The sequence below is a fragment of the Physcomitrium patens genome, chromosome 25, assembly GCF_059467195.1.
Source record: "Physcomitrium patens ecotype Gransden chromosome 25, ASM5946719v1, whole genome shotgun sequence".
NCBI lineage: Eukaryota > Viridiplantae > Streptophyta > Bryopsida > Funariales > Funariaceae > Physcomitrium > Physcomitrium patens.
The window spans coordinates 14,310,632-14,325,258 of NC_143434.1; the positions used below are offsets into that span (position 1 = coordinate 14,310,632).

A 14,627-nucleotide genomic window follows, 5' to 3' on the forward strand; every position below is an offset into this window, starting at 1 on the left:
ATCTTTCAATAAAGTAAAATTTAAAAATAATATCATAATAATTCAACATTGTGTTTACAGTTACCGGCTGGTTATTTGTAGATATTAATTTTGTCGTATGACAACCTTTGTTAATGCTATTACTTAAGTATGTTATTCTTAATTCTAGTTCTGCTAATCATATTTAAAAATAGAATCCAATCAATATACGAATTCATTTTTAATAAATTTTGTGAACAAGTCCTATGAATGTGCTTAATTTTTTTTAAATACAGTATTTTTAAAAAATTTACTTCATGCCTTATTTTGGTCCTATGTTATTATGAATCACAATTAAATCCGAAGTTATTATTCTATTATTTATCATCTATTGTAACTTTGTGATTTTTTTCTTACCACATATTTACCTTTAGAAAATTCATCCAAATAACACTAGGAAGCACTCTATTGTTATTTATTTAATTAATTAAATTCTGATATGATTTTCTTTTCTACCCTAGTGAAGTACTAAAAATATTACAATGCTAAAAGAATCATGCCATGTTTTTCCAAAATCTCATAAGTTATTTTAAGTTTATATAGATACAAATTGCAAGTTTTGATTTTCTCTTTGACCAAAGCCCTACAAGTCTTAAACAAGATTTTGAAGCCTAAATTGCCTTCATGGTACCATAAACTTCTTGAGAAAAAATACACAACATACTTTCTTTCCACAAATTAATCATTAAAGAATAAAAAAAAATCATAACTTATATTTGATTCTTAATTATAACTCGAATTTTTAATTATTATTAAATCATGTAAAGTGTCTCAATTTACATACTATAAAAATACATATTATTTAAAATATTAAATATAAAACATAGGTATAGTGATTTTTATCATTTAATAATAAACTCAAAGTATAATTTAAAATACAATCATTAAAGTGATTGTTACTATGTATTTATTCTTATTATCAAAAAATGGTTATAAACTATTTTTCATTGATTAATTTTAATTAAAGTAATATTCTTTATATTTTTAATAATAAAATATAAATAAGAATAAATCAATTTATTGTAATAATTTTAAATTAAACATTTTTTCTTTTACTAAAACCAATAAAAAAGACCATAGAACCAAATTTTGGATCTTAAAAAAAAAACATGCAAATTTAATTGTTTGACATATAAAAATAAAATAAAATAATATATATATATATATGCATGTATTTTTTTTTTATAAAAAAAACCCTCTAGATTCATTTATCAACTATTAGATCCAAAAGAAATGAAAATCAACCACATTCATCATGATTATCATATTCTTCATCATGGGTAGGTCAATTAAGTAAAAACCTAGATCTATTTAACATTCTTTATTATATATATATACAACAATGCATAATAGATTTTGTCACTTTGCACAAGCAAGTTTACTTTTTGAGCTACAAGCATAAGTTTATGGATTTTCAATCCATGGCATTATAAGACCATTTGGAAGCTACTTTTTCAACAAGATCAATTTATAGGATGTCACTTAAATATATAAATTGTCTATACTTTGCAAATATGAAGCAAGCAAGAAAGTCCATAAACATCATGTAAAGTCCATTTATTCTCCAAGTCAAAATGGTGGTCTCAAACACAACTAGAGCACATCCACGATTATCCTCATCCACGTAATTTGGATGAATCCCCGGTGCCAAAGCCTCGCCCGTGATCAGGTGACGTCACCGGGCATCAGGCTTGTTTTTTTAAGGATTAGGGTTTATCCGTCCAATGATTACGCGAATGATTTATCGTTGGTTCGATAAGACTTATGGATGAATTATTAACTAATACATCCATCTATGACCATCCTGGTTGACCGAAACGTAGCTTTTTTACGGGCAGTATGAAGAAAAACACTAGAACTAGCGAAGGGAACGAGGGGAACGGAGGGAGAACCCGCGGGAAGAGGAGGCACGGTGGAGGGGGCCAGAAGAGGGGAAAGGGGGAGGGGAGGGGAGTAGCACATGGGCAGGTAGGAATGCAGGCATCGTAACGGAGGAGCTCTTGCGGTGGAATCACGGAGCGCGCGGAGTGTTTTGCTGCTGCTGCTGCTGCCGCTGCTGCCGCTGCTGCCGCTGCTGCCGCACACGCGCAGCCTAATCTCCGTAGCCGTGCCTTGCCTCCTCTTTCCTCTTTCCCGCCTCCTCTTGTGCGCCGTTCCTCTTCCTCTCTCTATGACTCTTAGCGTTTTCTAATTTTTCCAATTTTTCTTCTTCTTATTATTTTTTCTGCTTCGGGAGCTGCTTCTCCGTTTTCTTCTTTGTGAAGACGCTTTGTCACGTGTGTTGCGTGTCATAGGGAGTGATGTAGTGGTAAGATTCATTGCCAAGTTGTGGTTGATTTTGGTGTGGTCTTGTTTCCGGAAATAAATAATTTGTAACACTTGTATTCATTGTGTCTTTCCTGTTTGTCGGTGTTGGTTTGGTAGTGTTAGGGTTTTCCAGTGTTGGAGGGTATCGCTTTTGCACATGGTTTTCGGTCTGAATTGGTGTTTTGGTCGGAATACTCGGCAAAAGGAGCAGGGCGAGGTATTAGGCAGGAGATGTCTTCGGCTTTTGCTTGTTAGGGACATTTCTTAATCCTTTTCGTTGACGTTTCAGTGCGTGTTTCTCATGAAGGTTTTGACTTTGGTATGGTGGATTTTTGAACTCGGACATCACCTTCCCTTGGCACTTTCTGTTTTCAATTTCGCGATATGCGTTTCGAATAGTTAAATTTGCCCGACTGTCGTCAAATCTTTAAGTACGAATGAATCTATATCTACCGAATTAACAACTACTGCAGAAGCTTCAAGCGACACGCACACAATGTGGCTGTTTTAAGCAGCTGCTCTTTTCCTATCGAGGAAATGCCAACAAATACTCCACAAGTGCAGCGCACTAGAACACGCGCATACGGTCTCTGGGAACCGAATCTCAGCATTGGACTTGCTTTGAAGAGAAAGTCTTTTTGAGTTTTAAAATACGTGGATTTGTTCCACCTTACTCAGTCCAGACCATCGACTGTATACTACACGCCAGTTCAAAACCAGGACGTCAATTAAGAGAAATATCTCTGTTGCAGACTTTTGGTGTTCTTTACCAAAGGTTCACTGTTTACGGAATAATTACAATAGTGTCAAATGTGGTTTGTTCAGGTGGAGATGCTGTTCCCCGGGTGGCCTCGTAGCAACTAGTTCTACAAAAAGGTCGTTCGTTATTGGGAGGATTTTGGAATGGTTCTGGGAGGATCTGTGTGGATTTTGTTCGAAGACAGTATAGCTTTTGACTATAATATCTGAGTTCTCTCAGCATTGAAGAGAGGTTTAGGGTAACGTCGGCAAAGGGCAGCACAGGTAGTCATGGAGGGTTCTGCAGAAGAATGAATGTTGCAATCAACCACTGGGATCTCTCCACAGGATGGGGAGCTCGTAGCTATGGGGGGACCATGTCGGACCGTGGTTGGCAAGGGGGCTGGCCACAACACCAGCATCAAGGATCTCCCCCCTGTTGATGAACGAGCAGCTACGAAAAGCCTGACTCTTTATCGCAAACCTGTGGAGCTGTACAGCCTTATTCGCTCTCGCCTTGAAAAGCGGGTATTAAATTTAATTTCACGTTTTTCTTGGCATCATGAGCCGCCAGTTCTCGTATTCTTTCGGATAATCAAAAGCTACTACTCTTTAACGCATGCTTATTATCTAGAAGATGCACTACTACTACCACTACTATTTCTGCTCGGGATTCTAATGTCTTGACCGCAGCGTAATCTTCCCGATTGTAGGCACGAATCCAAGAGTAGAGAGTTTAGTCCACGTGGTTCCTTCTTGCACGGTTTAATTGGTGGAGTCGCAGCCCGAGCTTAACGATTGCTGTTTATTTCCTGCAGCCTGTCTTTCTCCAAAGAAACCTAAATTACAAAATCCAAGCGCTGCGGCAGAGGCGGTGAGTGTGAGTTTTCATATCAGTCTAGTAAACGCATCTGCAGTGAACCATCTGCACAGAGTGTGAACATAGAGGCTGGCTAGGTTGGTGTAGCTCACTAATTGCTTCATGATGTCAGCTAATACAGAGTCTCTCTCTCTCTCTCTCTTTTTTTTTTTTTTTTTTTTTGTTTTTGTTTTTGTTTTTGTATTGATTTGCTTATTCCACCAGTTTCTCTGTTTATTCATTCCTGCTCTGAAGAGAATTCTGGTCCTTGACAGGTTGGAGGTAACGATCAAGCTGAAGGGATTAGTCAACGCACCCTCCCTATCTCAATGGTACAGTCGAAGGGGACAGTTGGAACCTGGTCCGAGTACCGCAGCTACGCACCAGTATTTGCCTATATTTGTGATGGTTTCCAGCCAGCCAAATCCTCAAAAAGAGGTAACTAGTTCTCAGTCCGATTTGACTTCAGCTGTGTGTCGAAGCAGATAACGATCATGTTGTTTTGGTGCTTTTCGTATTTCGACAATGTTTTCGTTTTTGTTGTGCAGATTAATTCAAAATATATTTAAAAACACATCTTTTACTTTGTTTTGTTTTGGAATGTAAGTGTATATAGTTGATTTTGTAGTTCCCGATTCTAAATTTGCAATGTTCATCAGGCTACTGCTCAGATTGCTTGCTTCGTCTTCCAAACTGCCATGTTGCAATTTTAGTTACAGGAGTTGCGTGGTAATCTTCATTTATTTATTCATGGTTGATCGATGTAGATTTTCTTATTGGGCAAAGAAAAAGATATTAAGGTGGTCAAAATACCGCTGCTGGATGATGGTGCTTCAAGTGCTCCAGTGACATTTTTGATACCAGAGCTAACGAAGCTTTTTGAGCTTGCCAAGAATGGGCACCTCATTCTTTTTTTTGCATTCAGTACGTCAAACTTCACACCATTTTTCATCTTATAAACGTTTTGCCGTGGCAAGTGATCTTTCCTCGGGGAAAAGCGGGCTAATGTTAGTATTGTTCAAACGTTCTAGTTCTTAAAGATTAGTTAAGGTTCGCTGATGCGAACTCGCAGTGTTTTAATGCGCTGCACGAACTGGGATTAGTACGCGAGTTTAGCAGGGTATGAAGTAAAAATATCATATTTTGAATATAATCAGTGAGTTGTGAGCATTTGACATTGTTGCTTGTTGGTTCCGTGTGCGACTGCAGCTGATCCAGCAGAACTTTTCAATGTTGACACGTGGCAGATGCGAGATCTAGGTGAATATAGAACTACCTTGTGAACGCTGGTTTAGCGTTGGTACTTGTCTTTATTGTTTTCGCTAAGAATAATTTTAACCTCTTGGTTTAATAGTTACCTTTTTTGTGATGAAGCCTTTTCCCATGACTTGAATGTACAGCTAACCCTGTTGTTCACAATGTGATGCTCTTCTTGTCATTCATGCCTTGGAACGTGGGAAAGAAACTACACTCGGCAATGATTCTTCTCTTTGGCTGTTCAGATGATTGTAGTGGCGGTGTGGTTTGGAGTAAGCTGAGCATGGCATCGCTCTGCCATCAATGGTTAAAGAATCTCAACGGAAATGTATCGCCACTAGGCCTTAATGGTGTATCTGTTGAGACATCGTGCAGTCTAGACTTTGCGCATGGCAAGCTGCAGGTACAGGCACATGATGAAAAAGAAGTCGTTAAACCGCGTTCTTCTTGCTTCAACTGTTTTTCTATTTCACCAGATTTTATTATACATTAAATGAATGCCCCTTTTTGTCCGTAAATAAGTTGGTTATTGCAGCAATACATATATCGTTACTGTGGTCACAAATTTTCATCTTCATTTTAGTTGATAGTTTGACTTTTGGGTGTTTGTGAACACAATTTCCGATCTTCTGTGCTTTGTTATCGTATTTTCTGCGTTTATGATGTGTCTGTAATAGTGAATCACATTCTCTTCGAGTACGGACATGCTCTGCTGAATCAGTTTAACTAGTTCTTTGGGCACATTCTCAAATTGAATGGTCCCTGTATGTGACGCAAGTTCTTTTTTCTTTTGTTGATAGTGTGATGGAGCAGAATGGGATAGGTGACAATTAACGTAATGCATTTACTTCCAGAGTTTTTAACAATATCTATTCTTTTGAGATGCAGCATCGTGACACGGCCCTTGGTCCCATGGTCTATATACAGCCTTTCAGGGAGCTTTCATCAAACAGTGAGGTATGGAGAATTTTCGGCTTATTTTGAAGCTTCTAGTATTTTTTTGGCAAGAGAGACATAGTAACCATAATCTATTGCTAGGGGTATCGATTCCGTCGCGACATGTTTGATCAAACAGTAGGAAAACTATTCACCGGAGAAGTACTGGTATTGTCCCCATCATACTTCAAGTATCTCTGTGGTCCAGTTTAAGATCTTAATTTGTTGCCCGGTTACACAGATGAAGCTGCAAGTGCACGCTTGCGCTGTTGAAATCGGAAATGCACATACAAATCATTGTACATCAAACGGAACTCCTCACAAACGTACTTCTTCCTTGCCCTCTCAGGCATTTAGGTATTAATTGTCTTGCTATGCCCTTCATCTTCTTCGGTTTGGTCATCCCCTCCTTTGTAGCGAATGTTTCTGCATGAACTTAGTTGTAATTTTGTTAGTTTGTTTTGTTTTTCTGCCTGAGATGCCAATTGGATGTATTTTTCTGCTGAAAATTGATGCCATTAGTAAGTGCAGTTTGGCGATGTAGATATTGTGGCTTGTTTGAGATGTAAGTGAAGGAGTCTGATGTATATCAAACATTTTTTAACAGGAATCCCTTAGGTCTTGTAGAATTTCACTATCTTTATTATTTCAACCGCCGTGAAAAAACAGAAGGTGAGTCTCTGCCTTTGTCTCGAGTTTTTTATATTGAGTCTTTATGCTACTTATGTTGGATATTAGTGAGTCGTAGATTTTGAAATTTCATTTAATATTTCTGAAGGGCATTTAGGGTTTATAGATTACCATTATAATTCTTACTCATTTGTTAAGTTGAGGTTTTTAAGGCAGTATTTCCACGATATAGGATCTCGAGAAGCAAGCGACTACAGGGTTCTATTTTTGTATGTGTATGTGACAAGTTTATTGAATTATTTTGCAGTGATGGTGGAGTTTTCATGCCCATTTTGTTTAGTACGATGCTATACCTTTAAGGTGGATTTTCCTCCCTTCACGTTTCGTTCGAACAGACATAAACCTATCATAAGATGTTCAGAGTGAATCATTTTGTATATACTGTTGTTTAGCAAATGTTACACTTTTCTACAAGAATGAATTCTGGCATTGTCAACCACAGAATGCTCTTTTGCTTGTTTGTTTCAGTCCTAGGCAGTTCATAGACTCGATTCTGATGTGTTTGAAGTTTAGGGATTTTATCCCCTTTGATTTCTTAGGGTATTGTAAATTTTAAAGAATTTTAGCGAGTTCCTGCCGAATTTTCCTAACTTTTTAATATGGTTTATAACTTAGGGTATATAATCTGCTAGCTCAGATAATATAGATGAGTTGATTTTTCTGTTTCTATTTTTGTTCCACGTCCTTACATTCTTATTCAACTATTGTGCAGGGGCTGCGTTGTCATTTGAATTGTTCTCATGATTTATTCAATTTTGAATATCTGGTAATGATTCTTCAGTGGTCTTATCCTCTGCACTTTTTTGACATTAGATTTCAGCATGAATAGCAGCTTGGGTTTGTCCTATTGATTTTGGTCGTGTTCTCTTTTGATTTTATCTGAAGTTGTTTTTGTGTGGTTTTCAATAAGATAAGAAGGATAAGAAAGCTGACCTTTATGGTAGGCAGTGTAGCATTATTGTTTCAGTTCAGAGAACGTTCAGTATCTTACTGAGAATCTTTCATCTTAAATTGAGAGGGTTTTAACGACTTCTTTCTTTTTTTGGCAGCCAAATGTAGACGTACCAACTGTAAATGTTACCTGTCGGACAGACTTGCTAGGGCCTGAGGTTAGGCTCCGAATGCCCGATTTCTGATAATAAATTTTATACACGTGTTTTCATAAGGAATTCGACTTTTGCAGACTGTACCAAAACTAAGTTAAATGTGCGATCTTTGAACTTGAACTATGTACAATGTGAACAGTTCATTCTTTGCGTATCATCTATTATCCAAACCTAGGAGATCCAAGTTTGTTGAGGTCAGATTTGGCTAATATTCTGTGTTTATAAGCAGGGCAATATTCAAGAGTTAGAACCAGATTTAAGGACAAGAAATTGGATGTTTTGGTGAGCTCTCCAATTGCTTCTGAATGTGTTAGAACATGCCTTTAAGCACCTGGTCGAAGAGGGAACATGTGAATGGTAAAGTATGATTAGGAACATATGATTGGAAGTTGTATTGCATATTATAGTACACTTTTTGGACGTCTCTGTTCATTGTGTTAAAGTTCTGTTGATACTCAAGAATTTTCTTCCTATTCGTAACGAACAACAAGGACTTTTTCCGATGGCAACATGAAATGTACGCTTTTAATTGAAACGCCAAATTTATCATACAGGTCACGTAGGCCCTTTTCAAAGATCTATGGCAGCATTCCTAAAGTCCACCTTTTACGTGGGGAAGGGGGTTATCTCCCTGGTCCCATCAGTCAGGACCACTCTCATGGAGTGAACAGTACTAGTCCCGCAAAGTCAAGTGATGACAATTCACCTGCGTTTCAAAAACAAATTATGAAAGGGGAAAGAAGGGATGATTCCTTGATGTATGGAGATGCACCTGGTCCTTCACCCTTAAAGCGACAGAGGCTTGAAGGCCGTGATTCTGCTGAGGAGGAAGATTTTAGAACTGGAGTGTGTGCAGCAGCATCTGCAGCCACTCCTGACGATACTGGTGCACCACTCATGACTGCTACTTCTATTCGAATTCGTCCTGAGAGGAATCGACAGTTGGCTGCGGAACGTGCAGAAGCTCGCAAGTGAGTGGCGTACCTGTTTCCTGTAAAAAATGATCATTGCTGGCAATGAATTTGATTTCTTTTTGAAGAATGAATGAATATAGGTGCACAGTTTTTGTGTCCCCTTGAAATGGAGTGAATAATGTCGAATGCATGATATAAGAATTTCTATTTAAGTTTCTAAGTTATTACATCTGCTTTTGTGGGATAGTTACCTACTGCTGAAACTCACTTTCAATGAAGGTATGCACATAGCTGGTTCAAGAAATTTTGAAACAGTAACATGAATGTGGAACATGACTTAATATGCAACCGTTTCCTTACATGATTCTGTTCTTCCAGTCGGCTTCTCCTTCAAAAACGCACATTTTTTCACTCACACACTGCTCAGGTAACGTAATAGTAGTGGTTCCATTCAATGTTTCACAGCTGGTTGCCCAAGTTTTCTTATCCTGGATCTAGCAAATGTGTGCATACATGGATGTGGTTTTTGTTGATTGTTAGTGTTATGTCTTCTAGTCGTGCATTGGAGGTCTTGATATCACGAAATTTGCATATGTAGCTAAGTTAATTACTATTATGTATGTTTTCCGTGAACTGATGTGCCCATGTTGATTTGGTGCCAGCCTATGGCACTTGAGGAACTGCTCTCTGACAGAGACAGTGAAGAGGAACTTGACGAGGACGTGGCCACCATAGAAGATCGCCGGGTACATGTCTTAATTTCTCTTTTTACCTTTTCCTCTCGTTTTGTAATTTGATATTATATGAAAAATCTGTTTTCTATTTACAACTACCTTCTTCCTTTTCCATATTCGCATTGTTGCAGTCGGGAATCAAGCGAAATCGGTTAGTTTGTTGGTCTTCTTGCACAGGTTTTCAGATGTTGGATAACTTGATCCCTTCCTCTGACGAGCATTTTCGAATTTAGATAAACTGCAATGATTTTACATTCCTTAAAGACCTTTTTCAATGTGTATCCTTTTCTTTACGTATTCATGACAATTTCAAACTCCTATTTGCAATTGCAGATGCTAGAAGATTTTGTGGATGTAACTGCGGATGAGAAGGAAATCATGCATCTATGGAATTCGTTTGTGCGGAAGCAGCGGTATTGTTCTATCGTGAAGAAACTGTGTTGCAAACTTTATGTAGCTTGTGCTTAGGAATCTGATTTAGAACTTCTAGTATGCTCGATTTGATATGTGGAGCAATGGCTAATTGTGCTCGCACATGCAGAGTCCTTGCTGATGGTCATTGCGTGTGGGCATGTGAGACATTTGCAACGCTTCACGCAGCGAAGTTTTCAAGCAAACCGTCATTAAGAAGGTATGTTACCTTTCGCTTGCCCTTAAATCTATGGAACAATACTTTTACATTTGCACTTTCTTTTTGCAGATCTGGCTGCTTGATAGATTTTTAAAATTGTAGAGTGTTCTTAATTACCATACGTATATATACTTGGCGTACCATGTGTGTGTTTGTGTATTTGCAGGTGTTTCATCTTGTTTCTTATTAAGCTTTGGAACCATCATCTTGTGGATGGGGCCACAGTTGATAAATGCTTGACAATCGTGGATCGTTGCACTCAGCCAACGGAAAATTAAGATGGGCGCTTGGCATCCAAGATTACTAAAATTTGAAAATTTTTTCCTTTTTCTATGAAATTCATTGTTGTGGCCCCTGTCAGGGTCAAATTTCATTGTTGTGTGTTGGAAGTGGTCTTGTCAAGAACTTTTATTTTTACCCCGTCAATTGCGGTACTACAGGTCTAAAGAGAAGGAGCCCCTCTTTTTTTTCATTTTCAGGATCAGGGTTAGATTTAGTGCAGCCTTGTTTTGATAAGTCCATTTCGGTTGTTGACTTTGGTCTGGATCATGTCACAAGTGTCACCCAGCAGCTTTTTTGTTGGTACATGTGTGGTTAAGAAGAGCAGGCAAGCCTGCTTCATTCTTTGAAGTAGACATTCGTTACGTTCCTTTACGTGGTTCATTAATACTTGTTCAGCTCCGGCCTTCAAATTCTCTTACGTCACTTCTTCGATGGATGCTTGAGCACGGAAGCTTAAAGGAGCAACTGCGGAGAGTCAAACTCCACTTACATACCCAGCTCCATTCCATTGCAATACCTCAATCATTTCAATTTAATCGAAGGTGATATGAAGTTTTGAAAAGCCAAAGTGGCAGCTGACGCTTCAGCATCTTAGAATACTTCTTATTTCAGTTCATTGAAGTGACCAAGGGTAAACGCAAACAAACTAGACATTGAACTGAAGGTTTGCTCACTATTGCAGCGATTGGATAACCAGAGGTTATCTTCCATTTGAAAGAATTCTGTATCTTCTTTCGGCACCACTTCTTACCCATAAACTATGAGTCATATAATCAGATGAGAATGTGCCACGTAACCATTTTGAATGAAAATTGCCCCAAATCAAGTGTAGGCATCAATTTCATCTCCTTCCTGAAGCTTTCTGCCGCCTCCCATTTCATTTTTGTCGCTGCTTTCACGGATGAGCGATGTACACTGTCTTCTGAGTTTCAAGTCGATGGAGGTTCGGCAACATTTACTGGACGGAGGCTTCGGTGCGACACATCCTGTGATGTAGCCGATGTGGAACGCATTCACCATTACCCGTAAGCTCTTAAAGCTCCAATAGCAGCTGAATCAGAGTTGGACACCATTATTTAACTGTCCCAAATTACAAACTTCTTCGCGGAACTGAAATGAAGCTGCCTCTTGCTTATTCTAAGAAAATGGTAGTGATCTAGCATCATTTTCCAGATATTGTTGTTGGTGTTGATTGTACAATCACCACGAGGGCAACCCAAATTTTTCACAAATTCTATTGTCGCTGGTACAGCAGTTAGATGCATAGGTCTGAAATACCACGCTCTTGTTCTACAATATATTGATTTACTGCACAAGAATTCAAAGTAATACCGTGGATTCTACAAGATCGTAGAGATAGGAGGCTTAAGTGATTGATGCTGCCGGTCATTGCTGTGACCTGATCCTCCTGCAATAGCGCGCCTGTGGCAAGGCAAATCTCTCTCCATGCTGGGCGTCAATGCTGTGGTGATCATTTACGAGAATTCTACGAATCTACAGGGTTATTGAGCTATAATTCGCTAATGGAAAACTAGCAACAGTAGTGGCTAGTTTAACGCAAGCTGTGGAATCTACACCCTATAGACTATCATGTTGGACTTCCATCTGGAAGTAGGAAACGAATCAATCGATTTCGGACAAAAGTCAGAATGGTGCGGTGCTGTGCTGGCTGCTGCAAAATGGTGACCAGGTAAGGTCTAGCATCACCGCACGGCGACGATCGGAAGGTCAATAACTAGTTTGGTTTTATCTTCGGAGAAACTATTTTTCACTGATTGGCCTTCAGGGCGGCGAGCATCGGTGATGAGTTGCAGCCAGATTGATGGCGATCGAGGAATGAACCGATTGAAGATCACTTGGTGTGGAAGTGAGGCTGGGTAAGTCATTGAAGCGTGAAAGCCTGGATATTCTCCAGCGCGACCATTGCGCTTTCGGACGAAGGCGACTGGTTACTTAAGGAGAAGCATTGCCATTGCGGATGTTGAACCGAAGCGCCGGTGTGGCAGTCGAGAAAAGATTGAGAGAAGTCGGGAAGCCCCATTGTCGAAGGTGTTGGGAGGGAAGAGGTGATGTCAATGCCGGGGAAGGGGTTGAAGGAGTCCTGGCCCATCTGGTCCGTCTTTGGGTGGAGCTTTGGTACTCGTGAAGCTGCCGACGCTGGCTGGAAATTGAAATCGGAGAAGAAACTGAAGGAATTATCGTTGAATGAGAACGGAGATGGCTCGACCTTAACGTCGAAGATGGTGAATATCAGGTCGTGGTTGTCCAACTCCAAATTTGAGTCGAGAGGGCTCTTTGGAGAGTCCGACTGCTTCATCGCGTGCATACCTTCGCAAGCGTCAGTGGCCGAGAAGGGTGACTTTTCAAAGTTTGAGACCCGTGATCCGCACAGGGTCGTCTTTGATTCTGCAAGGATGGGAGTGAAGGATAGTCTGATTGAGTCAAGGTGCTGAAAACCTCTCGAAAATCATCCCAACACCAACAAAAATTTGGACTAGTTTTGCATGCAAGGGTTCGACAAGGAGCCAAGTTAATGGAAATGGCGGAAAGTTAGTGCCTCGAGTTCTCACCTTGCTGCACAAGGTCAGCGGCATCAACTATGGTCCGATCATCAGACCGGGCTCCTTTCTTAGCCGCTGGGTGTCGCTTCAATCGCGAGCGTGTGTCACTTGATCCAGTGAGCTTCTGCACCAGAGACATGAATTCGTCTGGCTCCGCGTAAATCACTTTCGGGGAGTATGTATGAATGATAATTGGTGGGCGATACTGCACTTGTGGGAGCGGGAAAGGGGTTTTCCGGATCCGGTGCGAGTCTTTGCCCACCTTCAGGGCTGACGTTCTCAACCTCTCCCTCTGCTTCCGGATTCCAAATTGCACGCTCGACTCCGCTGCTGATTCCATGCCACTGCCGAGCGTACTTGGTCGATCGACCAAATCGCCCTCGATCTTAGCTATTGCGTAGCGCACTGATATAGGATTCTGCATCCTCACTTCATCCACAACTTTACACTCTCAACCTCCACTCTCTGACCCAATCTCTCGTGGATGTCCGCTTCAGACACAGATTCCAGTTGCAACCATTGCACCAATCCCACTCACTCAATCCCTGCCAGCCGACAAACGTGACTGCACTCCGAACCAGTTCCTGTCGCCCTGCGATCGCCCAACCTTTACAGAAAGATAATGTTTGCAGTACTGTACTGAAAAAGTGAGTATCAAGCAGAACTGCCTGCTGCATGGACAGTCTAGATGAAGGGATGAGATTGGAAAACGTGAGAAGAGAAGACGAGTCCGGAGGCACATACACAGATAAAAGAGCTAAGAGGGGGTGGGTTGTTAGCTATTGTTTTGTCCGCCTTGGACTAGAATACAGAATATCTAAACTTTAAGGCATCCTAACGACGATTCTAAGTCGCTAAGGACACATGCAGGTCTGGAGATGATGTTCATGGAGCGTACGAGGTCTGCTAGTGTGCTTCCCTACTGGCTTGTCCAGAACTGGCCCCTCTTGGAAATAATCACCATCAGTGCCGCTGACGTCGAATTCTGAGAGATGTTTAAACGCCGGAGGATTTTGAAGTGTTGCCATTGGCCTAAGATCCCAGCGTCAATCAGTGGAATCCATAAACACCGATTTTGCACGCTGTTTTTGGAATCTTTTGGTCTCATGAAATCTATCCACTGACCTAGTGCAGTGAAGAATCGTAATAATCAAATGGAGAGAAACTCAGGAAAAAGTGAATCATGAAAGTTTTGATCCTCCCTTACTTTCAATGGGTTTGTATTACCACTTCTAAAATTAATTGTATTGGTATACAAGCTCCTAGTTTTATTGATTTTTTTGTTCAATCGCATCAGATTTTGAAAAGACCAACACAATCGTTTTTAGGAGTGCATTCGTATCCTGGAGACTATCATAGAGTGGCCCAAGGTTTTATATCTTCTATTCTTGACCATCAATTTTCCTTCGTATCCGGATAAACACGGAGGGTGGTATGGAACCGCATTGCACAATCATACGCAACTCATGCGTGATCCTCCAAGGATTGTTCAAGTAAAGAATTCACTGCAAATTTAGTAAATCAATCTGGTGAACACTTCCTTGGTTTTAACTGATTAAGAATTGAGTTACTTCATTTCAAATAGATTAATTGA

At 40.0% G+C, this 14,627-nt stretch overlaps 2 protein-coding genes across 5 annotated transcripts; one reads left to right on the plus strand and one right to left on the minus strand.

The window, feature by feature from the left end:
• Nucleotides 1-2,015: 2,015 nt before the first annotated feature.
• Nucleotides 2,016-11,320, plus strand: LOC112277386 (polycomb group protein EMBRYONIC FLOWER 2). 4 transcript variants are annotated; one of them, XM_024509601.3, is made up of 20 exons: nucleotides 2,016-2,326; nucleotides 3,151-3,591; nucleotides 3,882-3,937; nucleotides 4,198-4,360; nucleotides 4,690-4,846; nucleotides 5,132-5,182; nucleotides 5,425-5,582; nucleotides 6,068-6,136; nucleotides 6,357-6,472; nucleotides 6,723-6,787; nucleotides 7,053-7,105; nucleotides 7,518-7,571; nucleotides 7,855-7,914; nucleotides 8,141-8,193; nucleotides 8,466-8,882; nucleotides 9,204-9,252; nucleotides 9,488-9,571; nucleotides 9,893-9,972; nucleotides 10,101-10,190; nucleotides 10,357-11,320. In XM_024509601.3, the coding sequence occupies exons 2-20, from the start codon at nucleotides 3,379-3,381 to the stop codon at nucleotides 10,466-10,468; spliced, it is 2,100 nt and encodes a 699-aa protein (XP_024365369.1). In that variant the 5' UTR covers nucleotides 2,016-2,326; nucleotides 3,151-3,378; the 3' UTR covers nucleotides 10,469-11,320. The 4 variants fall into 4 exon arrangements, with proteins under 4 accessions (XP_024365369.1, XP_024365373.1, XP_090103910.1 ...); XM_024509605.3 differs by having other exon boundaries at nucleotides 2,018-2,326; nucleotides 3,882-3,943; XM_090247784.1 differs by having other exon boundaries at nucleotides 2,019-2,326; nucleotides 3,882-4,020.
• LOC112277387 (uncharacterized) lies at nucleotides 11,026-13,874 on the minus strand. The gene is made up of 2 exons (XM_024509606.3): nucleotides 13,043-13,874; nucleotides 11,026-12,878 (listed from the first exon to the last, which is right to left on the minus strand). The coding sequence occupies exons 1-2, from the start codon at nucleotides 13,455-13,457 to the stop codon at nucleotides 12,355-12,357; spliced, it is 939 nt and encodes a 312-aa protein (XP_024365374.1). The 5' UTR covers nucleotides 13,458-13,874; the 3' UTR covers nucleotides 11,026-12,354.
• Nucleotides 13,875-14,627: the final 753 nt, after the last annotated feature.

Coding starts and splice junctions, on each gene's coding strand:
- LOC112277386 (XM_024509601.3), top strand. CDS start 3,379: ATGTTGCAATCAACCACTGGGATCTCTCCACAGGATGGGGAGCTCGTA. Junction 3,592..3,881: donor GCTCTCGCCTTGAAAAGCGG/GTATTAAATTTA, acceptor TATTTCCTGCAG/CCTGTCTTTCTCCAAAGAAA. Junction 5,183..5,424: donor GTGGCAGATGCGAGATCTAG/GTGAATATAGAA, acceptor TTGGCTGTTCAG/ATGATTGTAGTGGCGGTGTG.
- LOC112277387 (XM_024509606.3), bottom strand. CDS start 13,457: ATGCAGAATCCTATATCAGTGCGCTACGCAATAGCTAAGATCGAGGGC. Junction 12,879..13,042: donor CGCTGACCTTGTGCAGCAAG/GTGAGAACTCGA, acceptor CCATCCTTGCAG/AATCAAAGACGACCCTGTGC.